We start from the raw sequence: 27,356 nt of genomic DNA, 5'->3' as shown, positions 1-27,356 counted from the left end.
TTCAAGATGAAACTCAGAGATCTTTAGAAGAATCTGGTGAGAATCATGGTCAATCTAGAAATGTTACCCCGCGTAGATCGCAAAGATATAGATCTCAACCGGAAAGGTACTTAGGTATTTTGACGAACGAGAGCTATGACGTTCTATTACTTGAAAGTGATGAACCTGCGACTTACAAGCAAGCTATGACGAGCCCTAGCTCCAAGCAATGGCAAGAAGCCATGCAATCTGAATTAGACTCCATGTCTGAAAACCAAGTATGGGATTTGGTCGATTTGCCAGATGGCTACCAAGCCATTGGAAGCAAATGGGTTTTCAAACTGAAAAAGGACAAGGATGGGAAACTTGAAGTTTTCAAAGCTAGATTGGTTGCAAAAGGTTACAGGCAAGTCCACGGTGTAGATTACGATGAAACCTTTTCACCAGTTGCAATGCTAAAGTCTATTCGAATAATGTTAGCAATCGCTGCATATTACGATTACGAAATATGGCAGATGGATGTCAAAACTGCTTTCTTAAACGGCGTTTTAACAGAGACTGTGTTTATGACACAGCCTGAAGGTTTTGAGGATCCAAAGAATGCTAAAAAGGTATGCAAGCTAAAGAAGTCAATCTACGGATTGAAGCAGGCATCCAGGAGCTGGAATATACGTTTTGATGAAGCAGTCAGTGACTTTGGTTTCATCAAGAACGCGGACGAATCTTGTGTATACAAGAAGGTCAGTGGGAGCAAAATTGCTTTCCTAGTATTATATGTCGACGACATATTGCTTATCGGAAATGACATTCCTATGTTGAACTCTGTCAAGATTTGGCTTGGGAAATGTTTTTCGATGAAGGATCTAGGAGAAGCACAGTACATATTGGGCATCAAGATTTACAGAGATAGATCTAAAAAGATGATTGGACTTAGTCAAAGCACTTATATCAATAAGGTGCTTGATAGGTTCAAGATGGCGGACTCCAAGCGAGGCTACCTACCCATGTCTCATGGAATGACTCTAAGCAAGACTCAGTGCCCAAAAACACTTGATGAGCGTAGACGAATGAATGGGATTCCATATGCATCATTGATTGGTTCAATAATGTATGCTATGATATGTACACGCCCGGATGTTGCGTACGCACTCAGTGCTACGAGCAGATACCAGTCAGACCCAGGAGAGGCGCATTGGACTGCTGCCAAGAACATTCTGAAGTACCTGAAAAGGCACAAAGATGACTTCCTGGTCTATGGTGGAGATGATGAATTAATTGTTAAAGGCTATACGGACGCAAGTTTCCAAACCGACAAAGATGATTTCAGATCACAGTCTGGGTTTGTCTTCTGCCTCAACGGAGGAGCAGTAAGCTGGAAAAGTGCTAAGCAAAGCACCATTGCGGATTCTACAACTGAAGCGGAGTACATTGCTGCACATGAAGCAGCAAAGGAAGCTATATGGCTAAGGAAGTTCATAGGAGAACTTGGTGTAGTCCCCTCCATTAAAGGACCAATAGCCCTGTATTGTGATAATAACGGAGCTATTGCACAGGCAAAAGAGCCTAGACACCACCAGAGAGTCAAGCATGTACTTCGTAGATTTCACCTTCTACGAGAGTTCGTTGAAAGAAAAGAAGTCGAGATAAGCAAAATTGGAACTGATGACAACATATCAGATCCATTAACTAAACCTCTGCCGCAAGCGAAGCACAACTCGCACACTGCAGCTATGGGAATCAAGCATATTGGAGAATGGCTTTGATGTCTCTGTTTAATGTTTTAAAGTTTTAGAGTTTAAATCTTTGTAAAACATTATTGGTTAATCATTCACAATAAATGAAAGGAATTCATTTTTCCATTTAATTTGTGGTTTATTAAATGATGAGTCCCTTCAACTTGACGATATATTCAAGATAGACTGTCAGGACCAGTCCTGTGACTAAGAAATGTCTATCAAGTGAACTTGAATGTCAAAGGTTGAAAATGGTCCCTAATCGGAGTTTTCTATAAAATTGGACGCATAGAAAACATTAGACGATTAGAATGCAAGATGACTAGTAGTTCTGTTTCTTGAACTATGTGGACATGGCAATGTCATAATCATTTGCATAGATACTTACTTTGGGAAGACTAGTATCGGACAAGACCTATGAAACTTTACTGTAAGAGATGAAAGTCTGTCATAAGTAAATTTCATTAAATTATTAGACACTAAATCCTCAATACCTGAGTGATTTGAGATTACTTGTTTGAGAACTGGTTGCTTTGACGTTGACCAACCGTCGCACCGTAAAAGGAGGCTATAAAGGCAACGCTCAGGTAATCACCTATCAAACGAAGTCTAATCTCAAGATCGCAAGATTGGGATTGTCCTCCCATAAATCGGGATGAGATGCTTAAAAGTTGTACAAGGCCACTCGGAGAGCTAGAAACTGTGAAATGCATGGCCGTGCTCGGATGAATCATAGGCTATGATTATCTGTTTATTTGATCAGTTGAACTCTGAAACCGAGGAACACCTCTGGACATAATAAGGATGACAACTCTTACCTTATGTTCAAGAGCAAGCATCGAGCGACAAAGGAATTAGGAAATGCACACTTGTCCCTAAGGACAAGTGGGAGACTGAAGGAAATAATGCCCTTGGTCCAAGTATGCATTCTATGTTAAGTCTAATAAATGCGGTTCAGTATTAATTAACAAGTTAATAATTCAGTGAGATCAAGTGAGCTGAATGCCTAGCTAGAGGCCGCTTCAGTTCAAGTGGAATTAATGATATTAATCCACAGCTTACTCTTGACTGAACCCGTAGGGTCACACAAATAGTACGTAAACGGATCAAGTATTTAATGGCATTAAATACTCCATCTATGAATATTCGGAACCGACGGATCTTGGTTTCAGTGGGAGCTAAGATCGTCACAGGCAAGAAATGAATACTCCGGAAACGATGATATTGCCGGAAACGGAAATATGGATCGTATCGGAAATATGAATATTATCCAAGTCGTAGATGTTGCCGGAAACGGAAACATGGTACGTATCGGAAAATATTATTGGAAATGGAAATATTACCAGAATCGGAAATATTGCCGGAAACGGAAATATTGTCAGAATTGGAAATATTACCGGAATCGGAAAATAATTCCGGAAACGGAAATATTAAATATTTGTTCGAAACGGAAATTAATTCCGGAATCGGAAATATTAAATATTGTTCGTATCGGAAATAAATTCCGGAACTGGAAATTTAGTCGGAAGCGTATCGTACGAATTAGCATCGGACGAGGCCTGCCGGACGAAGGCCCAGCACGAAGCCGGGCCATCGCCCAGCAAGCACGCGCGCCACAAGCCCAGCCAAGGCAGCGCCCAGGCCTACCGCAAGGCAGGCCCAGCGCGCGCCAAGGCCACGGATGCGTGGGCCGCGCTGCGTGGGCTGCTGCTCGCACGCGCATGGGCAGCCCTTGTGGCTGCCGTGTGTGTGTGAGTTTGTGCTAATGCGTGATTCCTAAATCTACAAGTGTTAGTGTATGATTAAATTTCTATTCCTAATTGGATAAATTAATTAAATAGAATTCATGTAGGATTCTAATTTCAATTAATTCGTATCCTACTAGGATTACGATTCCTTTTCCATAACTCTATAAATAAAGGCCTAGGGGTCATAATTTATACACAAGTTTTAAGTATTCAAAACTAAGATTTTTAAACAGAAAAATCAGCCAATATTCTTGCCTACCTAACCGAAAATATTAGAACCTTAAGGGCGATTCTAGTTGGTCAATCTTAAGGCGGATCCGGACGTGCTGTGGACTATCTACGGAGGGACGACACTTGGAGTCCTAAAGACTTGTTCTTGTTCGGTTCGGGCGCAGCTAGGGAAGGCACGCAACAAAGAGTATGCATCTAAACTATGCTAAATGATTATGTGTAAATAATATGTTTCCTGGCTTTATGGTTTTTCCGCATGATTTATGAACTGTCATATGAATCATAACCTAACAACTTGGAGTCCTAAAGAGTTGTTCTTGTTCGGTTCGGGCGCAGCTAGGGAGGGCACGCAACAAAGAGTATGCATCTAAATTATGCTATATGATTATGTGTAAATAATATGTTGTCCTGGGTTAATGGTTGTTTCCGCATGATCTATGGAATGTCATATGTATCATAACCTAACACCTAACCCACCAAATATAGCCCGCCAAACACACTAACCCAACCCACTCGACACAAGAAACTAGATCAACCAACACATGAACCCACCCCCCTTGATCTTGTTAGGTTGTGACCTACCCGACCCATCATTCTAATCTAAACTATTTTGTATGTATGAAATGCTGATAAATTTTTAATTTAATATTTAAATGTATATTAACTACATTTATATAAGTATGTCAATATATAAAAATGTATTAATTTAGGATATAGGAATTTTGTAATTTTTTTACGCTTTAGTTATCATCCAAACGCACATAGCTCACGAGACTCACATCAACCCCAAAAATCCATCTAAACCACTAAACCCACCTGACCCACATCAACCCCTAAAATCCGTTCAAACCCACCAACCCATCGGAAGCACTTGATCTGCACAACCCAACAAGACCTGCGACCCACGTAATCCACTACCCAACACGTGTGTCAATTTTCTCAACACAACCCAGGACCCGACTGACCCTAACCTGCCTTGTGCCTGTCATGTGTCAACTAGTAAACCATCCCCGACCCATGACCCACTAAACTTGCTCATAACCCACTCGGCCCGCCTCATCAGACATTTCTAACTCTAAAATTAAATTTACTGCTCCCTTTAATAGGAACCCCTAATACATTACAAGTGTTACGACCATAATTAAGGGTGCAGATATAAACAATACATAAGACAATACAAGTAAATGATCAACCTGATCGATCCTATATTCTTGGTGGCATGCAGTGGCAGATCTAGGCCGAAGAAATATGACTAGCCCATTTAGTCATGATACGTTTCCGATCTTTGTGTCAATTGTATCATACTCTCGCCCTCCATAAAAATTGACCCATTGAAAACTTTTTGGTCAAATTTGATAGAGTTATGAGAAAGCTTAATTGTATTGATATTTGCAATGAAATATTTATACAAGTCTAAGAATATTACAAAGTCAACAATAATATCAATTGCTAAAATAACAAAGATATTGTACATAATTAGAAGATATTTAAAAGCAAATCTACCACTAATATGTTAAGTATATTTACATAATCAGTAATAATATAAATGATATATTATCCTTTATATTATGATATTATCTCAATAAGACTTTGAAAACTTAACCATGAATTTTCAATAGCCTATAAGAAATAATATAGTCATATAAAGTTTTGTTAGATTCGTTTCAATATATGTTTTCGAAATGTTAACCTTTTATAATTTTTACGCGTGTAGAATTAAAGTTATCTATGAAGACTGTGAAAAATCAAATAGGACAATCTTTTAGAGACGAGAGAATAATCCGTATGACGATAGTGCACATAGATATCAATCATTGTTAAAAATGAAATAATCCACTACGAGATTATATGGCTGGTTCTGGCGGTGACAAATAGCATGTGCTTTGCCTTACAAATCACCATGGCAGACAAACTTTTCTCCCAACCCCATTGTTATTGTTAGTACCACCACATAACGGATGGGGCGGAACAATTGCACGCTTGCTCTCAAGTCTCAAGAATCAAGACTCAAGTCTCACCTCAACAACCCAAAATAAAAATGTGTTGTTTGTAAAAGAAAATCTGGCTAGAAAGATGCATTTTTCGCATTTTCCGGAGTTTTATATCACATGTGTCATTACGTTGATGAGTGACTTACGGATGATGAATGTATATGATTGTACACGTACTTCATATTCCGAACATGTGATGCGTAAACAATCACACGTGATGCATACTGAAGAAAAACGAAACAGAATAGAAAAGTATTGATTGAGAGAAGAAGAAGAAAGCAGAATTTAGTTTCTGATTTTCTATATTTTATGATGATATAATTATTACAGCAATGAAGTATATATAGTACAGCTTAGGGATCTAGATTGTTCTAAAGTTTGTTATAACAAACTCATAACCAACTTGCTGACTGTATGCTGACAAAGCAGCATCAGCAGCAGAACAACAGCATAGCATCAGCAGCAACACTATAACATTAGGGAAGCAGCATCACTAAACATGCTATAATCAACATCCCCCCTCAAGATGGAGCGTCACAAGCTCCAATCTTGGAAAGAAGTGTCTGAAATTGTGTAGAACACAATGGCTTAGTGAAGATATCTGCTAATTGTTGCTGAGTAGGCAAGTAATTTAGATGCAGTAGCCCTTCCAAAACCTTATCTCTGGTGAAGTGACAGTCAATCTCTATGTGTTTAGTGCGTTCATGAAACACTGGATTTTTAGCAATGTGGAGAGCTGGCTGATTATCACAGTGTAGTGTGATTGGCTTCAAATGATGAACTCCCAAGTCCTCTAACAGGTTGACAATCCAAGTAACTTCTGAGGCAGCTGCTGCCATTGCTCTATATTCAGCTTCTGCAGAGGATTTAGAAACTGTCCCTTGCTTTTTAGACTTCCATGAGACTGGTGATCCACCAAGCAATAAAATGTACCCTGTGACTGATCTTCTAGTATCAGGACAAGATGCCCAATCTGAGTCAGAAAATGCTTGTAAACTAACAGCATCTGATGCTTTCAGCAATATCCCTTGACCTTCAGTGTGTGCTAGATATCTGAGAGTGTGGTGCAGAGCTGCCACATGGTGTTCTCTAGGATTCTTCAAAAATTGACTGAGAGTTTGGACAGCATAAGAAAGGTCAGGTCTTGTGTGGGTTAGGAAATTGAGTTTTCCTACTAAAGACCTATATTTCTCAGTATCAGAATAGAACTCTCCTTCTGTGTTTGATAATTTAACAGTCATGGGCAAAGGAGTGATTGCTCTCTTAGTGGTATCAAAACCACAAGATTCAATAAGTTCTCTAGTGAACTTCTTCTGGCTCAGAATAATCCCATCTGTAGTATAGCCCACCTCCATACCAAGGAAATAGTTTAACCTCCCTAGATCCTTGATACTGAATGTTTGATGAAGATATGCTTTTAATGCTTTCAGTGTATCAACATCTGTTCCTGTCAAAATGATGTCATCTACATAAACTGCTGCAATGTTGATGTGACCATTTTGTTTGTTGATGAACAAACTGTAATCATACTTGGATTGTATGAAACCTTGTGTCTCTAAAGCAGTCAACAACTTCTCATGCCATTGTCTTGATGCTTGTTTTAAGCCATAAATGGATTTAACCAATCTGCAAACTTTGTTGGTTGGATTGTCTACCCCTTCAGGCATCTGCATATACACTTCTTCTTTGAGATCCCCATGTAGGAAAGCATTATTGACATCTAGCTGAAAAAGGGGCCATTTTCTACTAGCTGCAACTGCTAGCAAGCATCTAATAGTACTCATCTTCACAACAGGGCTAAAAGTTTCCTCATAATCAATACCATACTTCTGGTTGTACCCTTTAGCCACTAATCTGGCTTTGCACCTTTCCAGTGCACCTGTGGATCTCAATTTCACTTTGAACACCCACTTGCACCCTATAGCCTTTTTTCCTTTTGGTAATTCCACTAATTCCCAAGTGTAGTTTCTATCCAAGGCTTCCAGTTCTTTCTTCATTGCTTCAAGCCATAATGGATGTTTAGCAGCTTGAGTATAGGACACTGGTTCTGTGATAGTACAAACTTGAGACAAAAAAGCTTGAAATTCATCTGGAAATGTGACATATGAAACTAGATTACACCAATGCTTGGTGACAACAGGGGTGTCTGTGTTGGTGGATGATACTGCAAAACACTCATAAGCATCTAAGTAACCTGATGGTTTATGTATTCTTGCAGATTGTCTGATAATAGGATAAGGGAGAGATGAATTGGAGGAACTGGAAGTGGAATCTGTGGAATGAGTGGTGTTTGGGTGGGATTCAGAAGAAGAGTTAGAGTTATTAGGAGTTTGAGTGGTGTTTGAGGGAGGTGGTGTTGGAGATGGAGAAGAATTGAACTGTGTATGCACAGAATCTGTAGATGTGGCTGATTCTGTGGGTGGTGGTGAATGTACAGGCAAAGAGTGAGGTGGAAAGATGTTTGTAGAAGAAGTGAAATCAGGTGGATCAAAAATTGTAGGTGACATGAAGCTAGGTAAGTAGATGGCATTAGTATAGGGAGAAGGTGAAAGGCTGTGTTTTAGATAGAGATGAAAAGGAAAATGTTTCTCATGAAAATGGATATCTCTGGTTACAAAGAATCTATTTGTGTCTATCTCCAGTACTTTGTATCCCTTCTGAGTAGTAGAGTATCCCATGAACACACAAGGTGTTGCTCTAGGATTCATCTTGTTTCTCCCAACCTTAGATGTGGATACATAACAAAGACAACCAAAGGTTCTTAAATGTGAGAGGTTTGTTTAAACAATCTGTAGTAAGGTGTTTCAAGATCTAAGGATTGTAGAGGCATCCTGTTGATCAGATAAGCAGCACAAAGGACACACTCTCCCCAATACCTCTTTGGCACCTTAGATTGAATGTACAATGCTCTTGCTGTTTCTAGTAAATGCTTGTGTTTCCTTTCTACAACACCATTCTGTTGTGGAGTATGACTACAGCTAGTTTGAGTCAAAATGCCAAGAGTCTGATATAATTTTTTCATGTCACCTTCACAAAACTCTTTAGCATTGTCTGATCTGATGCATTTCACTGTCATTCCAAACTGTGTTTTCACCATGTTTAAGAAATTGCTCATGACAGTAACACAATCACTTTTCTGTTTCAGAAAATGTAACCAAGTAAATCTGGTATAATCATCCACAATTGTCAGAAATTGATTACATCCAGTAGGAGTTTTTACAGAATGAGGGCCCCAAATATCTATGTGTATAAGATCAAAAGGACTAGTTGACTTAATGCTACTAGAAGGAAAGCTAAGTCTAGTCTGTTTGGCAGCAGGACATACTTGACAGATAGTATCCTGTAAACAAGGTGTGATCACACAGCTAGGGTTTATTAGTTTCAACCTACTGAAAGGTAAATGACCAAGTCTTAAGTGCCACAACTTGGCATTGTCTACAGTAGAGAGACAAGCTACACTACATGTGTGTGTCTGCACAGAATTAGCTTCTCCCAACTTCTTTTCTGCCAAATTGTATAAGCCTGACTTCACATCACCAAGAGGAATCAACTTCCCTTGCTGACAGCAAACAAAACACTTGTCATGAGTAAAGTGAATCTCACAATCCAAATCTTGACACAGTTTGTGCACAGATATTAAGTTGTACTTAAAATCTGGTACATACAGCACATTATTTAGGGTTATGTCATCATTAAGAGTTACTGAACCAATGTGAGTGACAGCTATTATACTCCCATCAGGTATAGTTATGTAGGTGTTTTGTTTCTTAACAGCTTCATAACTAGTAAATTGTGTCAGGTCATAGCAATAATGGTCTGAAGCACCACTGTCTAAAAGCCACTTAGAATTTGTATGAGACAGTAAACAAATATTACCTGCCATCATAGCTGAGTTTGTTCCAGTCCCTGCACTCTGCTGTTGCTTAGCCAACATATCCATAAGCTGTTGATATTGGTCCATAGTAATCACTGGATTAGTTTCAGATTGTGGCACTGTTGTTTCTCCTTCATTAGAATCACCTCCAAAAGAAACAGCAGCTGTTTTGTTGTCCCTAGTCTTAAAACCAGGTGGATAACCATGGATCTTGAAGCATCTCTCCACACTGTGACCCTGGATTTGGCAATGAGTGCAATAATAGTTGGATCCTGGTTTACCATATCTTGTATTAGTTCCAGTTTTCTGAAAACCAGATTGAAATCCTGTTTGCTGAGTCTTGTAGCTCTTGTTGTTATTGTTCCAGTGATCTCCATTGAATCTTCTCTTTTCAGCTGCAAATGCCAATGTTTCCACTTGATTACTAGCCTGAGACACCTCTTTGTGTCTTTCTTCTTGAGCAAACAACCTGTAGGCTTCAGAAACTTTTGGCAAAGTAGGCACCATGAGTACATTGCCTCTAATTGTAGCAAACTGATCATTGAGCTTCATCATGAACTGCATGACCATTTTTTCTTGTTGTCTTTGGAAAAATTTCTTGGTCACATTGCAAGTACAATTGTTGCAGGTGCAATAAGGCAAGGGATGAGCCTCTTCAATTGCATCCCATATAGACTTGATTTCAGTAAAAAATTCAGACACAGACTTGTTTCCTTGTGCTATCTCAGCTAATTTTTGTTCGAGTGAATAAATTTGAGCCAAAGAAGCAAATCCAAATCTATCCTCTAAATCAAGCCAAATGTCTCTTGCAGATTTGAGAAACATAACACTCTTAGCAATTACCTCATTCAGATTCCCTAGGATCAGAGAGCATACCAAATCATTGCACCTTTCCCAAGCTTTGCATTCTACTGTTCCAGCATCTGGCTTCATGTAGCTTCCATCAACAAATCCAATTTTGTTCTTTGCTGATAAAGCTAATAGCATCGATCTTTTCCAGCTAGTGAAACCTTCTTCACCATTGAACTTGAATGAAACCAGTTGTGCTGAATTAGCATCAGATGGATGTATGTAATATATGCTAGTTGGATCTTGATTAGGTGGAAGATCTCTGTGTGAATTGGTGTTAACATTCTCATCACCAGCAGCCATTATCAGCAGTTTTGATCAATATCAGCAGTTTTGATCAAGATGATCAACACAAATTCAGAAACCAATGGAAAAACAAATCCAAAATCAAAAAAAATACCACAAATCCAGTGAACAATCACCAGAATCGATTGATCAATTTGACAACAAACAAAAAACAGAACTGATAACAGTTTTGCGGAATTTTCAGAAAAATTGAGCCAAGGATCCTTGATCCTGCTCTGATACCATGAAGAAAAACGAAACAGAATAGAAAAGTATTGATTGAGAGAAGAAGAAGAAAGCAGAATTTAGTTTCTGATTTTCTGTATTTTATGATGATATAATTATTACAGCAATGAAGTATATATAGTACAGCTTAGGGATCTAGATTGTTCTAAAGTTTGTTATAACAAACTCATAACCAACTTGCTGACTGTATGCTGACAAAGCAGCATCAGCAGCAGAACAACAGCATAGCATCAGCAGCAACACTATAACATTAGGGAAGCAGCATCACTAAACATGCTATAATCAACACATACATAAGACGTTATTATATTTTCTGTGATACTCCGCATACATAAGACGTTATGACGTTTTCTGGCTGGTATTTTGCTTAGAGATTAAAATGGTTCATCTCATATTAGACAACAAATCAAGTAGAGTTGAGTAAATTCTCTAAAATTTTGCTAATACTTACGAAATTTTGTACTAATATGTACAAATTTAAAAATTGAAGTATTTAAATAATGTTTGCGTGCTTGTTGGGTCGCAAGATGAATTTATAACATTGGCCTATATACAGTTATACACCATAGTCCTTAGACCATAGACCATAGTCCATACACCCTTATATTTAGAGTATCTGGCTCTTTACTTCTCCGGGCATTACTCCTTCCGTCCCGTAATACACGCATCGTTTTATTTGGATACGCTTGTCAATGTACAATTTTGACCACCAATATCTTGAACTATATATTATAAAAGCTTATAAAAGCTTAATATTTTGAAAATATATATTAAGATAAAGCCAACAATATGTTATATACTAACATTTGTTTTCATATACTAGAAATAAAATAGGGTCAAAATATGTGAATAGTGCAAAAAGTCAAAACGGTGCGAGTATTCTAGGCCTATCTTACATAATTAAAAATGGGGCGGGAAATTCGAACATGTGCCCTATCTTACAGAAGTATTCAGTCTTCACCACTAAACCAATATCATTAATTTGCATCTTGTATGCGCGAATGTGTGATTAACGTTAAAACTTTATCTTACATTATACTAAAACAGACAACATGAATGACACGGGTCACTTCCCGATGAAAAAAATTTCCTCCATTCTTTTTTCTTTTTTTATTCATTTATTTGTTTCAATAATTTTGTATGAAAAGATTCAGTATATTTGACTAAAACTTTATTAATCTTTTGAAAATCTGTCAAAATTTTTGTACTCCATACTACTTTATTTTCTAGGAATTATTTTTTTACTCAAATATTTTTTACTAAAATATAGTCAAATTATAATTTTATAATATCCTTGTGAGCGCATGATCTAATCTAGTTTATTCTAATTAATTACATACATTTTGTGTTAAACTATTAATATTTGGAAAATAACGCTGGCCCTTCTGAGTTCAGAGTATAGATAGATCTATTGGGCTAAAGTCCATTAGTATAAATAGATCTATTGGGCTAAAGAACATTAGTATAAATAGATCTATTGGGCTAAAGTCAACTATGAACTGGACTATTAGTTTGACTGTTAGCAGTCCCAAATAATATTGCAAAGCGCCAACTGGACTTTAGACTCTGCTGCGCACTTGCGCACTTAGAAGGCCCTACAAGTTGGGATTTGTTAAGTCAATTTTCATTTTCGAAAATAGAATAAGTTAAATAATGTTTTTAACGGAATTTATATGTACACAAATACACAATTGATTGTACCTTGAGCAATACTAACTAAAGCTATTTTTGTTATCTCATATGGAAGATTAAAATTAGAAGATTCGGGAAAAAGTAACATTGATTATATCTTGTAAGGTACAACCGATTGTACAGTGGACATTCTTATAATCATGAAGTACAATCTTTCGGGAAAAATTGAACAATTCCCAAGTCGTTGGCTAATTTCATAGTGACCCGACCCATATCTCGAACATTAGCTTAACTTAAGGGACACTCTCCTAAAGCTCGTTAGAGGATATTATAAGGGGATAACCACAGGTATCATAAGAATAATTGTAACTTAGAATATATTTGTGAATAATGGAGGAAATCCAAATCCTGTAAGAATGTAAGATGTCCCTATTAATAAAACCAGCTATCATAAGCCTCAAAAATATTCACTTTTAAAGCCCTTGAATTTCATATATGGATAGACATTTTCTGATTTTATGTGCTCTTCCTCGGTTCTAATCATATTTGAACTTTTTTTGGTTGCACTATTTACCCATTTCACTTTGACCATCATTTTTTTTTGCCATAGTGCAATTAAATAAACAGATTTTCGTTCATAAGTAAATACGAGAAACGATACAAATGTTATACATGTTACTTAAGGGTATGTTCATTGTCTTTGCCAAAAAAATGTTGTTCAATACTTCAATTAACGATTAAGTAATATGACATAAGTTATTGTTTTGTTCGACTTATTTTGTCTTATCCGTATACTACTTAAATTTATATGAACTTATCTGGAATTATTTTATCGGGATTCTGGAATGATTTATATCTATGTGCACTATTTGTGTGTGAAGTGTGTAAAAAAACTTATTTGTGTGTGAAGTGTATAAAAAAAACTTATTTAATCTGAACTTATCTTAACTGCACTTATTTGAACTTAACTAAACTTATTTGAATTTAACTGAACTTATTTTATCTAAAATAAGCCAAAATAAGTCCAACATAACAGAGTCATAATAAAGAAACATGGTTAGGTTTATTGTCCTTTACTAAAAACAAAAAAAACATGTTACTATGTTAGATACTCATAAAATTTGCCCGGTAGATTACTTGGCTCAATCAATACAAGCACTCAAGCATACATCTCTTTCTAATGTACTTTCGATCACTTACAACTTTTCAATATTCTTATTCTTCCCGTCAAATAAAAAAAAATATATTCGTATTCTTGCTAGCATAGCTATTGCTAACAAAAAGTTCCATGAACCTGGATTGTTAAATCGATGCTTTTGAAATAAATGTGTTTAAACTAACAGCTGAAAGTCATTGTTGCGCCATACAAACTTCTCAACGTATGAAAGAAGACTTTACATGCCAACCATGCATAATACTCCATCCGTTCATAAATAACCGTCATACTCCGTATCTTCTAATTCCTCATATAATATCTATCTATCTATACTATATATTAAAAGGCGTTTAAAAAAAAGTTTATGTGACACGTGGCACTCTTCTTATGGGTGGTTTGCTCAATGTAATCTTCATACACATTTAAAAAAAATATCAAACATGGTTTGCATAAGGTTTGAACCCTTGACCTTGAGTTTAAACATTAAAGTCTATACCACTAAGCTATTACATGTGTTCATTTTATCATTGCAAAAAGATAATATAAGTAAATGTGAATGTAATTAATGTAATAACCCGGGGCATCGCCCGGGCCCAAAAACTAGTATAATAATTAAAAAGTGTTCACAATAGCCTTTCATATTTTCATCTATCCGTTTCACTATTCAAGTAGGGGTATGTTTGTAAATTTAATCACACTAGGCATTACACATGTATCATTTCGAAATTGGAAGATTGTTTTTTTTTTGGGTGTAACAAAGGGCTAGGCGATAAATGTTGTAGATGAGATTCGATCACAGGTTTTGGATACCACCACTTATGACTTACCAACTAAATTAGTTGACATCCACTCAAAATTGGAAGACGCAGCAATCTTTTCTGGACATCATAATAGATAACGAGACCTTTTTTTATGGACGGTTTGTAGATGGTAATGAAGTTGCAATAAATTGACTTGTGTAAATGGTGGAACCGCTAGTATGAAAAATGAATCAGATTCTCCAACAAAAGGCTTGAGTGGATGCTTGTGAAATTAATTCTGTTCCTTGGAAGTGGGTAATGTACTAATGTATTCGTGTACGTGGTGTTTGACAATGTTGGGCTTTTGTTAATTGCATACTTCCTCCGTCTTTTAATACTCGCAACGTTTGGACTTTTGCCACTATTCATATAATCTACTTTGACTATTCGTAGTGTTTTTTATATAAGATAAAACATAGTCATGTGGGATCTTGTTAGATTCGTCTCAATGTGTATTTTCAAAATATCAACTTTTTATAATTTTTGCATAAAGAGAATTTAAGATATAAATGATTAAAGTTGTGCATCGACATGCGTGAAACTAACAAACGTTGCGAGTATTAAAATACGGAGGAAGTATTACTGTGGTTTCTGTATGGTGGGCCTTCCTTCAAGGTTTATTGATGCTTATGGTCCAATCTAAAGATGGTTTTTTATACCTTTTTTGGTAAAAAATATTATTAGGGTAATAATTAAATGTTTGTTTACTATAAATATTACTATTGGTAATTAGTAAATTACATATGATAGATTGATGGCAATTTTGACGGGTTTATATGAAGTTTTAATATCTCCAAGACGTGAATGGATAATTACAAGTTCATGTTATATCACCAACTCATATCAAATTAGCATATTACTACGGAGAAGTAGGCATTTCAAATGTCAAATAAGTGTCAGACGATCTATTAGAAACTAACAATATTACATTATATATTCTCAAAATAGGCTCAATCTTTATATTCTCAAATAGGGGCTCTAATTCTAAAGGGAAAGCTAGTTTTAGCTCATGTGATGCACGTTTTTATGAAATCTAGCCTCTTTTATTTTCCTTTTTTGTCTAGTTATTGTTTTCTAACATTTTTAACACCACCTTTATAAACTTTAAGTTCTATTTGTCATCACAAGTACCAGTAAAGGAAAAACAAATGAGAAAAACAACATTTTCTCATATTTTGTCATTATTCCATCTATATTCCGTATATATTAAAAGACGTTTATAAAGATTTTTATGTGCCACATGGCTCTCTGTGAGTATTCCATTTCAAATAAACTTCATATATTTAAAATTTCAGAGATGGAGCTTGAAATCAAAATTGTTACTTCAAATATATGGGTATTTGGTGAATTAAGTTTCAGTATAAGAGTATTTGGTGAAATAAAATTTAAAAATAGGGTATTTGGTGAATTTGAATTTGTGCTAACGGGACATTAACGTGGAGTTCAAAGTATAGGGTATTTGGGGTATTAAGTTTTGTTTTAGGGGTATTTTGGGTATCATTGAAACCCCATAGACATTTGGTGAATTATGGCAAAACTCATGAACATTTAATGAAAAATCGTATAATTTATTACTCCCTCTGGTTTTTTTTTTGTTACGTTTGGACTTTTGCACGTTTATTAACGTATAATAAAGATTCATTTTTTAAAAAAGTATTTTAGATTCCATCATTAATCCTGATTTAACTTTTCCAAATTCTGACATTTATTGTCTCTTTGAATATAGTCAAATCAGCTAAGTAAAACTTGGGAAATTAGAAATTTAATGAGTTGAAAAAATTGGACCAATTAAAATTAAAAGTTGGCACAAAAAATGACAATATATAAGTTTATAAAATGAAAGATTATCCCATGTAAAAAACATTGTGAAACACCCTAAAAGAAAAACGTAATAAACAAAAAGAAATGGAGGGAATAATATAATTAAAACATTTCAGATAAATAAAAATCAGGTGAATAAATAGTGCTTTTGTCTATGTACTACGGGTATATTTCTTGATTTGTACAAAATTACTACAATATCTACCATAAGTTGTGGTTTGTGGATTTCGTAAACTTTTGATTAAAATTAGCAAATTTGAGAAACAAATACATCACACTCAAAATCAGTCGGTTTGTCATTTGAATTTTTGGTGCATGCAAAACAAATAAATTATCAACCAATTCAGTAGTCAACATTTTGGGCTTTCGTCACATCATTTATTTAAATCACTCACAAATTAAGTCTTATATTGAAACAAGTAAACGACTCTTATTGTGGATGGACATGTCTATTTCTTGAAACTATGTCTAAGGAGATCATTACAGAAGTCCTATGTAATCAATGCACCTGTTTTTTTTTTTTTTTTTTTACTGATCAAGAATGTTAGAAAAAAATAAAAGAAAGTCTCTTGAATATAACGCATAATATACTATGTTCTACTCCGTACATATCTAAAAATATGCATTAGGTCCTGGTTATATTCATTTCATGGTGCATAATATAGTTTCGGAAATGATAAAGGTCGCAACATGCGACCTTTAAGCCGTGTCACAATGGTGACATGGCACGCTTACATGTCATAAATATATTTGGAAACTAAAATATTTAGATTATATAACCTATTATACATGTTACAAAAAAAGTAGGAAAATCATAATATTCTACTTTACCAATTGAGTAATTTAATTTTTTATTTCAGAAAAATAATTCTAATTTGCATAGAAAATTAGGAAAAAATACTTTTAATTATTTATATGATATAGGAAACTAAAATAAAAAATACATTTACTAATTTGTACTTAGAAAATATAAATATAGTACATTAGAAAATAAAGATTAGAAAAAGGTATTTCATCTTAATTTAGTTTCAATTGCTTGCGTAGTTGCTTTGATCAAGTCTATCACCCAATTCCAAATTAAAATAATATTTTTAAGTAATGTATAATTATGAATTTTTTTTATTTACATAAAATATATTATTAAATGTAAATTAGTGTATTTTTAAATTAAATTGATGTATTTTTTTTAGTTACACAAAAAAATATTATTAGATTATAAATTTTATTTTTTTATTTGTAATTTATAAGATAAAAGGAAGTATATATTTACTATAAATATAATAAATATTTGTTTACTTCTTTGTAGTGACTACCTTATTTATATACTTTCATAGTAAAAATATTGAATTGATAGTAAAAAAAAAATTGATGACGTGTAGCCTACGTGACGCCTATATGTACCAATAAGACGCCGACATGTGAGATTGTGACAATATTTCGTTGTCACAAATTGCGACCTATATCATCGTCCATATAGTTTACTGATCAAGAATGTTAGAAAAAAATAAATGAAAATCTGTTGAATTTACGCCTAATATACTATGTTCTACTCCGTGCATGCATATCTAAAAATATGCATTAGGTCCTTGTTATATTCATTTCATGGTGCAAAATCAATATTAAGGACCAATTTCGGTGAATACTAACTTTTATATAAGGCAGTCTTATACAAAAGACCACATTGGTGTTGCAATGAACCAATTAGTTAATCAATTGAACCAATTAGTTAAGCATCGGAACCAATTAATTAAGCAATGATACATTAATACTAATTAGTTAATCAATGGATCTAATTAGTTAGACAATGAAACCAATTAGTCAAACAATTAAAGTGATATTTTCGGTAAGGCGGTCTTACACAAAAGTTGCCGTTTGGTGAAATAGGCCACCAAACACGTCCTACTAACAAATCTTTTACTGTAGTCTACGGTAATACTCCCTCCATTTCTTTTTGATGTATCCATTTGGAATCTGGTGTGGTTTTTAAGAAAATTGGAATATTGGTTTGTATGGGTATAAGTGTAATGATTGGGTGTAAGATAAATGATTGGGTGTAAGAGATTATAATAAATAAAGGAGTGAGAAAATAATAAAGAAATAAGGTAAGAGAGAGGAGTGATAATGATGGGTGATAAAGGAGGTGAGAGAGTGGGTATATGGGGAAGGGAAAAGAATTAAATATTATGGGTGGGGAAAATTAGGTGGGAATATGGGTAGAATCTTTAGGTATTTTGGTAATTAGATAGAAATGTAAGGGTATTTTAGGATAAATGTATGTCCAAAAATAGAATAGATTCTAAATGGATACAACAATATGAAACGCTTAAAATGGAAACGGATACAACAAAAAGAAATGGAGGGAGTAGCATAGAAGGGTCGATATTGAATAAATTAGGAACTTTGAATTAGGATTAGGATAATCAAAATAAAAGAAATGAGTATTATTTTTAGCTCCTCAACTTAAGGTTGTGTTTGACAATACTAGTTGAAATTGTGCTAAAATTGGTAAGTTAGTTGAAATCGGTAAGATAGTAACTGAAACTGATAAGGTAGTTGTTTGCATTACTTGTTTGATAAAACTAGTTTTTTTTCACTACGAAAATTATACCATTAACGACGGAAAATCCCTTCGTTAAAGACCAATAATCGTTGATTAACGACGAGATTTACTATCGCGAACCCGTCATGAATTAAAAGGGGGCCGTCATTAATGAAAAATCTCGTAGTTAACCAAGTTTGATTCGGAAAAAATCTATAAATTATGACTCGGATTTTTAATATTTTATATGTAAGAATAAATACTACAAATGAGTTAAAATGCTAAGAATAGTAATAATATTATATAGATCGATATGGAAAATATGATGATTTTGAATGCCTTTTTTCATTGATCAAGCCACATGCATGTTTATTTTCAAACCCTTTCACTTTCTTTGATTTTTATCAATTCACCATATTCCCAAGCCACATATTACGGTTTGCTTTAATGATACATCTCCTCCTCTTTTAATTTCTCCTCTTGCATGGTATATTGAACATACCAATCTTCATGCATGTCAGGTGAAAAAAAAAACTCACCTGGCTGATTTCTAAACGTTAATCATACTAACTTTTCAATTTTCAGTCATTTAGTTGCTCTTAAATAAAATTTCAGTTATCTATCAAATACTCTTAATTATTTAAGGTGGCTTAAATATCAACACCTAATCATTTAAGGTGACTGAAATTGTTTTCCAAACAGCGCTTAATTTTTTTTCTTCTCGTTTACTGTAAAAGTGTTAATTAGGTGGCTAAAATAAGATTATCATTCAAAACAAGGTAATTCTTGAAACAATATCATCATGCTTCACGTACGTAGTATGTAGTATAAGTCGTTTAAGGCTTTGTTCTTTTCACCTGATCTAATCTGGTTTGGGTTGAATTTTCTAATTTAGTCTAGTCTGGTTTGATCTCCCGATTTTACTAACGTTGATCATTTTTATACGTCAATTTATAGAAAAAAATAATATCAAGTGAAGTCTTGTTAATTTCGTCTTAATTTGTATTTCCAAATATCTGGTGATCAGAAATTTAACAAGTACATAATTAGGGATATACTCGATCGTATGGTAATGAGTAAAAGAAATGAAAAGGATATGGTCTAATATGGCCTGAAATTTCCCAGTATATAGTTCGGTCAAGTATATACTTCATATGATTTTAACAAAAATAAATAATACAGAGTAAACAATAAGATAAAATGAATAGAACAAAACCTAAATCAAAAATAATTTTGTGTAACTAAGAAGGATGTGATACAACGATATGACTGCGATAAACACATGGTTATCTTATAACGAAATCATTTAAAGATATGATTATTTTTGGGTGGACCTGATCCTTAATAATATTATTGTGCACCCAAAGTTAACAGTTTGTTCTAACATCATTTTTACATATACAATGACTTTTATTGTGTGTGGATTATTTTTGCTTGGACCTGGTCCACAATAATATTAGTGACCCAAAACAAATAATTTTATCTAACACCTTTATTACATGCATATGCACATTTATTGTTCACATAGTATAGTGACTATACCAAATTAAGCCTCAATTTTCATAGATATAGTCATAACTCATATGGTAACCATTATTCAAGTGCAACATGTACTAACGGCACCAATGAATACTTTTTTCATAATAATTCTAATAAACACGTCAAAATAAATTAGAATCAAGTTGTTAACTTTATTTTTGGCATGGTCCACCATAAATTTAGTGTAAACTAGGTCCATTTAAGAATCAGTGTCAAAGGAATATTAGGTATAGAATAAGTTTTAAGTTGAGAATGTTTCACAAAATGAGTTACATAAATATTACGGAGTACGTATTGAATTTTCCTCATGTAACCCCCACTTACCGAAATAGATTAAATAGCAGAACGATCACATAATCCCTCTCATTCAGAATCATTCGTACCTAACTTATTAAGATATCTTGATGTTGGTGTTCCTCTAACCATGGAAATATTCAAATTGAAATTAAAATCTTCCAAAGTCACGATCACCAAAAACTGCACGTGTTTGAAAATCTTATCAAAGATATCCAAAGTGATTTGATCCTCCCACAAGCTTTTTTTTCAGAAAAATAAAATAGATACTTCATGTAGAACAACAGTCTTGATATCTTCTTCCAAAATTGTACCCTATCTTATTTAAGATATAAAACAATAAAAATAATTATATTTTGCACAAAGTATATAAGGATTAATATCTTGGTGAATCTGGACGAAGTAATTTACTGCACGATTGACTTTCTCAGGGGCGGATCTTAGTTAGCTTTAGGTGGGCCCGGCCCCTATGACCGTAAAAATTTATAGGGTATTTTTAGTTACGGTCCCCGTAAAATTTGTATAGTATATTACTTAATTTTCTTTTCCTACCGTCGCCCCTCGTAAAACTGTTTACAATCCGCCACAGGACTTTCCGCTAATCTAATATACATATATAAAGGAGGCATATTTGCTGAATTATTAGAGCGCCACCTAGGATTACTAATGGTTTCGGCTAATAAAAAATAAGATTTCTAATTTATTTTTGAATTAAAAAAACCGAGTGCCACGTAGATAATTAATTAGGTGCCGCATAGATATTTAAATTAATTAATTAATTTCTAATATATACAATTCCATCCAAAATCAAAAGCTCTAATAATTAAAAAAATAAATCTAAAATAAAATCCATCCAAAATCAAACACTAATGTAAAATAAAATTCAATCCAAAATCAAACATTAATCCTATATTAGAGAGCCAAGTAGAAAATTTATTGGTTTCATCCAATAAAAAATAAGACTTCAAAATTATTTTTGAATTAAAAAGTCGAATGCCACGTAAATAAATAATTAGGTGCCACATAAATATTTTTATTAAATAATTATTAATATTTCTTATATACAATTTCATCCAAAATCAAACACTATAATAATTAAAAAAATAAATCTAAAATGAAATTCAATCCAAAAAAAAAAATCAATTTAATCTAAGTACAAACTTTTATATAAGTCGGTCTTACATAAAAGACCACCTTGATGTCATATAAGTTAAGCAATGAAATCATTTGGTTAAACACTTGAACTAATTAGTTAAGCACTAGAACCTATTAGTTAAACAATGAAAATAATTAGTTAAACACTAGAACTAATTAGTTAACCAATATAACCAATTAGTTAAACAATCAAAGTGGTCTTTCTGGTAAGGCGGTCTTACACAAAAGTTGCCGTAATCTAATATATAAAATATAGCGGTTGATTTATGTAGGAGTTTTATTTTAACGTAACAATTTAATAGAAACCGTGCATCGCACGGGCTAAAGTCTAGTATATACGGATATAAAAAACCTATCAAAATATCCTACTAAAACTTGTAAGAAAGGATAAGTCTAAGAGTACGATCTTATTGTTTAATCTTTGTGACACTGAAAGTAACACACGTGTCCATGAACGTAATTGAGGAAAATCGTGATCAATCATGCAACAAGCCAAGAAGTTAAAATGAGGGTTTTCCAACGTTATTAATTTTTATATTACTACGTTTTGATATTTAAGGAAAGGCGGCTTTTCTTATGTTGGGGGAGTCACTTTCGCTAATTGTGGAAAGATCTTGACATTCCCTTCTTTTTTAATTAGAAATCTTTTTTCCATGTTCGACTTTGATTGCAAGAGTTCTCATACACAAATCTACAAGTATGTTTTAAAAAATAGATCACTACGTGTCCGGATGAGTTTATTATAAATCTTGATAAAAGTCTTGAGAAGAGTTTCAAGGAGTTTCTTGTACGTACTGCCTAGTATTAAGAGCAAATCTTGAACAGTTTTTTGAAGGGTGCCGATGAAATAATTAAGCAATATACTCCGTAGTATGCAATTTATACAATTATGCACAAATTTAGGGGGGTCGTAACTCAAAATTCACTATGTAATTTTTCCTACGGAGATCAGGCACACCCAATCCATATAGAATATCCGTCACTGCATAGTACTTTGTAATAAATACTATTTACGTGGATAATTTTACAAAGTATAAAGCTGGTTCTTTGGTATCAAAACTCATTTACAAAGTAGACACTTATATAGAAACATTCACGGTTACTAATTTTGAAGGTTTTGTTATTTTAATTTACATGTTAAAAAGGGGTGCTCAAGAGGCGCAATTACTTGTGATAAGACAAAAATCACAAAAGCTTCGATCCAACTTTTAATGTTTTTGTTATTGAACGATCGATTGAAGTCGAGGGCTAATTTGCAACATTGCCGGAGATATATTCAATTATATGAACTCTTTGTAAAAAAAAAAGTTATGGACCGTAGTACAATTTTAATAGATCTTAATCTACAATAATATGTTTTCAGGTCTTATTAACTTTCTCCTCAAATCGAAACAAAAGTTGAGTAACTATGACGATGTAGTATGAGGAAGTATTTTCGGATATCAGATATGTCATATGTGCTTGCAAATACACATCATAGCAAATCGCAAAATAGGAAAAAGACAAAAAAGAAATTAAATTAGTACTTTTTTAAACAAAAATGATACTTTTTTTTTTTTTTACAGAATTGTACTTTATTTACATGAATGATACTTCATATTTTGTCTTTTAGTTATATGTCATTTAACTGACATATCTGATATCCGGAAAAACAACCTCGATGTATTAATGGAGTATTTAATATTTGTATTAGTATATTAGTATCCATATCCACTTTTGTTTTAGAGTCCTTTTTTTTAGTCGTTTTAGAGTCCTTGACAACTAGTACTTGCATGAGATCCACTTTTAACTTTTAAGGTTTGAACGGTGGATGAATTAGGACCTTTCTTTAAGCAATAGTGGGTTCAGGTTGTACAAACTTTATTAGGCCATATTATTAGGGTTAGTAATTTAGAAATATCGTTTCTTCAGTTAATTAATTGCTTACATTGTGTGACCCATGTAAATTAATGTTGTGCCGTGTTTGGTACTCCATATATATTATCAATATTTTTCAACAAAAACATTAAGGCTTGATAAAAATAGGACTGCTTTTTGAAGTTAGCCGTAAATAAGTTTCCTTTTATAGGTAAGCGTAAGCCTACTTTTCTCAATGTTTAATAAGTTCATTTCATTGATGACATAGGGTAAGAAATTAAGAAGTTTCTATAACAAAGTCTAAACAACGACTAACATGTTACGGAGCAGTTAGAAGTATTTAATTTTATACCTTTGTCCGGTATATAACAAAATTGTTTATACTGTCGTACAATCTTCACTGCAAGAAATTGTACTATTAATGACGAAAAATTCCGTCGTCATAGGTCATTAATGGTGGGATCGGATTTTCTGTCGCGAATTCGTCATAAAAGGGGTCGTCATTGATGAAAAATCTCGTGTTAGCCCGTATTTGTTTGGTTGTTAGCTCCGTTGCAAAAATCTTTTGTGACGATATTTTAGACTCGTCGTTATTGGATTGTCAATAATACAAATTCTTGTAGTGGTAGGAGGAGGCAACAATTGATCTGATGTAAGAAAAGAATTGCACATTCCTACCAAAAGTTTGAAGGTTCAATCTCCATTAAAGGTGATTTGAGGGAGGATTTCCCTTATCATTCTCCCAGTCTCGAAGTGTCTAGCTAGTTTGTTAACACGGATGAAGTTAGTTATATTGGAAAAGGTTCTAAATATGTTTAGGTTCTATCTCAATACATAGATCGATCACGTTATCTTACCTTCTAAATTTTTTATTTAAAAAAAAGCGACAAAAAAGGAAATACCTTGTGATTATAATCAAACAGCAATTTTTAGCTAGCTTTATTCAGGATTTGGCCTTTTTACTTTGTTATACTCTGTTTTCGATCTTCACACCTTAAAAAATGATATTGTGTAAAAACAAGTTTTGAATAACACGACACTATAACATGACCATAAGACCGCAACATATATGAAGCTAACACAAACTTATTGAGAGAAACACGAAATTAATAAAACACGATACTAACATGAAAACTAATTAACCATTTAGATTTATTTATCACATTATACAATATGTGTCTTACATTTTTTTTTTAGTTTCAACATAGTATTAATTAATTTTACGGATATTTCATGAAATACCCTCGAGTTTTGGCGTAATTCACCAAACGCCCATCAAGTTTCGATAATACATAAAATACCCCTATTCCAAAACTTAATGCACCAAGTACCCTTATGACGTCATCAACCCTAATTAACCAACTTAATCCACCCATTAACCCATTCTCCCCAATTAATCTACTAAACTCCTAATTGACCCACTTTTCTGTTTTTTTCCTTCTCTCCCCCCTTTCTTCTACCAGTTATTCCATGGCTGCCAATTTCCTCAACCCCTCAACTTCTCTGAAACTCCATTTTTGTGTTTGAGAAGATTGAAAATGAAGAGAACAAGAGGAGAGAGAAAAAACGATTACAATTTTTTTCTCCCTCTTTTACGTTTTCTGGCAACAAATTAAATGAACACTTTTCATATTCTCTGTCTTCGAGCTTCCATGGCAACACCCAACATTTACCTCTCTTCTTTGAAAATTGAATTTGAATTCCCAAATTGAAGAACACAATTTCTGAAAATTGAAGAACAAACTCAAGAACAAGAGAAAAAGAATATGAAATTTGTGATTTAATTCCTAAAATTTAATAGTTAATCTACAAATTCGAATTCTAGTTACGTTGCTCTAATCTCCCTATTCGTCGTTGCTGATGTTCTCCATTTAATAGCTACTGTTGCTGCTCAATTGCTACTGCTACTGCTCGTTAATTGAACCCAACAAATATGGTATGCCAAAGAACGAAAAATAAGAAGAGAAAAACTAAAATTAAAAATCTGAAAAACAAAACACCATTTCTAATCTACGAATTCTTAAATTGGTGCTACAGTAATCTCACACCTATTGTTGTTGATATCAATATGCATCCTCATCTCCAAATCGAATTATTTCTCTTCCTTGATTCGTCGATTTAATTGAGTTTTTTTGTCTTTCAATGGGGTTCACAATGAGGGAAGGGGGAGGGGGAGGAAGGCGGCATTGGGAGCTGAGCTATGGTTAATGGGATGGTGGTGATGGTTGGTGGTGATTAGTTCAGCAAAGAGAGAGAAAATAAGGGGTCGAAAAAATGGTTGTGATGGTTGGCTGGTTGATGGGTTCTTTCTAGTCAGTTAATGGAAGAAGAAAGGGGAGAGAGAGAAGAAAAGAAATGGGTGGGTTATTGGGTTAATGAATGGGTTAACTAGGTTTTTAAATGGGTGGGTTGATTAGGAATGTTAATTAGGGATTATGTGGTTTAATTAGACGTTAAATGGTTTATTATGTGGTTGATGACGTCATTAAAGACATTTGGTGTATTTAGTATTGAAATAGGGGTATTTCGTGCATTATGTTTTGGAATAGGGGTATTTTATGTATTATCGAAACTTAATGGGCGTTTGATGAATTACGCCAAAACTCGAGGGTATTTCACGAAATATCCGTTAATTTTATGAACAAGCAGAAAAAGCAATTATATCCTCGATCCGCAGCTCAAAAGTATTTGTGAAATCAAATTGCAATAATTAAACAGCATTAGAACAGCCGACCAGCGGCAGGATTACTGAATGAGTGTTCACAAAAGCTTAGAGACGTACGTGGTGATGGCAATTCGTGGACTATGGACCGTGGTGCACATAGAGCTATGTACACCAAAAGAACATGTGTGCATAAATAAAAGAACACGATACTACGGCAAAAGAACATGCGATATAATATTTCATTTTTTTATTATAAAAATAATTTATTATTTTACTATTTATTAAAACCTAAATAAAAAAATACTCATGTTCTTTTCTCGTAACCAGATGTTCTTTCAATTATATACTGTGTTCTTTTGGTGCACGTAGCTCTATGTGCACCATGGTCCACCTTCTAAATTGCGTGGTGATGGCTAGCTATTCCTTTGAAGTTTGAACACCAAAACAATATCAAAAGCGGTGAACTATTTGCCGGAAGATTACGGGACAAATGACAGATATAACACACCAATAAAAAGCATGCACAAAAGTTTGAAAGAAAATAATTATTATTACAAAATTTATCAAAATGCATGATTCCACTTATTTATAATGCCTAGTTTGTTAGGTGTGGTTATACATCAACCACACCTTGTACTTCATGGAACCATTCGTAAAAATTCGGTATGTATTGTTAAGTTGTTACGTACAACTTCCGTTTTAAACTAATCTTTACCTTTTGTTTTAATTCATTTCATAATATTGTTTACATATATTATTCTTTATATTATCTTGGGCATGAAAATTTATTAACTTATCCTTCTTATCCACACCTAGAGATGGCCAATGTGGCGGATTGGCACGTGAGTCATGGGTCGGGAATTGACACATGACCCGCCTCTGTTAAACTAAGGTGGGTCGAGTAGTGAATTGTGTTGGAAAAATGGATACAGTGCATGATGGGTCGTGGGTTACGTGGGTCG

General features: G+C 33.9%; 1 protein-coding gene across 1 annotated transcript; it reads right to left on the bottom strand.

Moving 5' to 3' along the window:
- Positions 1-8,833: 8,833 nt before the first annotated feature.
- On the bottom strand, positions 8,834-10,554 carry LOC130463222 (uncharacterized). The gene is made up of 2 exons (XM_056832292.1): positions 9,559-10,554; positions 8,834-9,241 (listed from the first exon to the last, which is right to left on the bottom strand). Exons 1-2 carry the CDS (start codon positions 10,541-10,543, stop codon positions 9,216-9,218), a joined length of 1,011 nt encoding a protein of 336 aa, XP_056688270.1. The 5' UTR covers positions 10,544-10,554; the 3' UTR covers positions 8,834-9,215.
- Positions 10,555-27,356: the final 16,802 nt, after the last annotated feature.

Source organism: Spinacia oleracea, chromosome 6 (assembly GCF_020520425.1).
Source record: "Spinacia oleracea cultivar Varoflay chromosome 6, BTI_SOV_V1, whole genome shotgun sequence".
Classification (NCBI taxonomy): Eukaryota; Viridiplantae; Streptophyta; class Magnoliopsida; order Caryophyllales; family Amaranthaceae; genus Spinacia; species Spinacia oleracea.
This window is presented reverse-complemented; position numbering and strand designations above follow the sequence as displayed.